General features: G+C 48.3%; 1 protein-coding gene across 1 annotated transcript; it reads right to left on the bottom strand.

Annotated features, from left to right (window-relative positions):
* Nucleotides 1-255: 255 nt before the first annotated feature.
* On the bottom strand, nucleotides 256-888 carry LOC138897457 (uncharacterized). The gene has a single exon (XM_070183427.1). It carries the CDS (start codon nucleotides 886-888, stop codon nucleotides 256-258), a length of 633 nt encoding a protein of 210 aa, XP_070039528.1.
* Between the last annotated feature and the right edge of the window lie 1186 nt (nucleotides 889-2074).

Raw genomic sequence — 2074 nt, 5'->3', positions numbered from 1 at the left:
TCTAGTACCCTGTAACTGATCAAACAAATCATCTATTCTTAGTAGTGGGTATTTGTTTTTTATTGTGACTTTGTTGAGCTGCCGATAGTCAATACACATCCTCAGTGATCCATCTTTCTTATTTACAAAGAGAACCGGTACGCACCATGGTGACACACTCGATCGGATGGAACCCTTCTCTAATAAATACTTCAATTGCTCATTTAGCTCCTTCAATTCTGCTGGTGCCATACTGTATGGCGGAATAGATATAGTCTACGTGCCTAGCATCATATCAACCCCAAAATCAATCTCCTTATCTGGCGGAATCCCAGTGAGTTCATCAGGAAAGACCCCTGGAAATTCATTCACAACTAGCACCGATTTGAGTGTAGGTGCCTCTGCAACGGTGTCCGTAACTCGTACCAAGTGATAGATACACCCCGTGTTAATCATCTTTGTGGCCTTAAGGTAAGAAATAAACCTACCCTTCAGCAACACATTATCACCCTTCCACTCAATAACAGGCTCATTAGGAAATTCAAACCTCACAGTTCTAGTTCGGCAGTCAAGCTTAGCAACATATGAATAAAGCCAATCCATTCCCATAATTACATCAAAATCAACCATCCCCAATTCGAAGAGATCGGCCACGGTGTCCCAACCACGCACCGTGACAACACAACCCCAATAAACTCGTGCGGCCACAATAGACTCTCCAACCGGAGTAGATACAGAGAATGGCTCAAGAAGTTGTTTCGGTTTTATCCCAAATTCCATAGCAACATAAGGGGTAGCATAGGACAAGGTGGAACCGTGATCAATAAGAGCATATACATCATGTGTTTGGACAGTTAATATACCTGTGACAACATATGGAGAAGCTTCTGCACTCTGGCGACCACTCATAGCATAGAAACGACTGGGTCCTCCTAAACTCTACGCACCACCCCTAGCTGCACAACGCCCTGCTGATGCCGGAGGGCCTGGAGCTGGAGGGAGTGATGAAGATGTAGCAGCTGCAAAACTGGATGGCTGTGTTGTGCCCCTGCCCTCACCATGGCGGGATGAACAACACTCCCTCTGAATATGACCCCTCAATCCGCACCCGTAACATATAGGTAAGTCCATGTAGCAGATCCCCATGTGCATCCTCCCACACCTAGTGCATGGGGGCCTCTGCTGCTGCAGGAATCTCCCTCCTAGTCGGCCCAGATGGTAGGGGTCCCCTGCTGCCCTGATTGGGCCTGAAGCGACGCCCCTGCTGCTGACTGTGCCCCTTTGGTGGTGCACTGGCTGAAGACTGAGCATAAGACTTGGATGTCCCTGATGACCCTCCCCTGAAAGCTGATCTTCCCCCACTAAATGACTCCCCAAAGTTGCCCACGGATCGGGCCTTGGTGGTACACTCTCGCTCCCTTCTGTTCTTCAACTTGCGGTCCTTTGTAGCTAGAGCAAATGCTACCATTTTCCTATAGTTCATATCTGAATTCAAGGCAGCTGTAGTGGCCTCATTGATTACCAAGAGGCCCTGCACAAACCGGCGCACTCTAGCCTCCATAGTAGGCAACATGTGAATAGCATATTTTGATAGGCGCACGAACTCCATGTGATACTCCCACACACTCCTACTCCCTTTCTTAAGATTCTAAGACTCTACAGCACGGGTTGCCCTAGTCTCGGCAGGCAAGAAATGGTCTATAAAGGCATCAACAAACTCATTCCATCTTGCTGGAGGGCTCCCCTCCTCCCGAGAGTCCTCCCACGGCTTAAACCAAGAATATGTCACTCTTTTCAGGCGGTAGGCGGCCAACTCCACTCCCTCCGTCTCAGTAGCGCGCATAACCAGGAGAGTCTGATTTATCTCATCAATAAAGTGTTGTGGGTCCTCCTCGGTATTAGCACCCGTGAACACCAGAGGATCTAACTGAAGAAACCTATTCACCCTAGAACCACTAGAATCCCATTGTTGGCTAGACAAAGTGGGTGCAACATTTGATCTCTGGGCTTGAGAAGAAACTATCTGTGTTAGCATCTGAATAGCTCCCCTAAGATCCCCATCAGAAATACCAGAACTGGAAGCTGGAGCTGGAGG

The sequence above is a fragment of the Nicotiana tomentosiformis genome, chromosome 8 (assembly GCF_000390325.3).
Source record: "Nicotiana tomentosiformis chromosome 8, ASM39032v3, whole genome shotgun sequence".
Classification (NCBI taxonomy): domain Eukaryota; kingdom Viridiplantae; phylum Streptophyta; class Magnoliopsida; order Solanales; family Solanaceae; genus Nicotiana; species Nicotiana tomentosiformis.
This window is presented reverse-complemented; position numbering and strand designations above follow the sequence as displayed.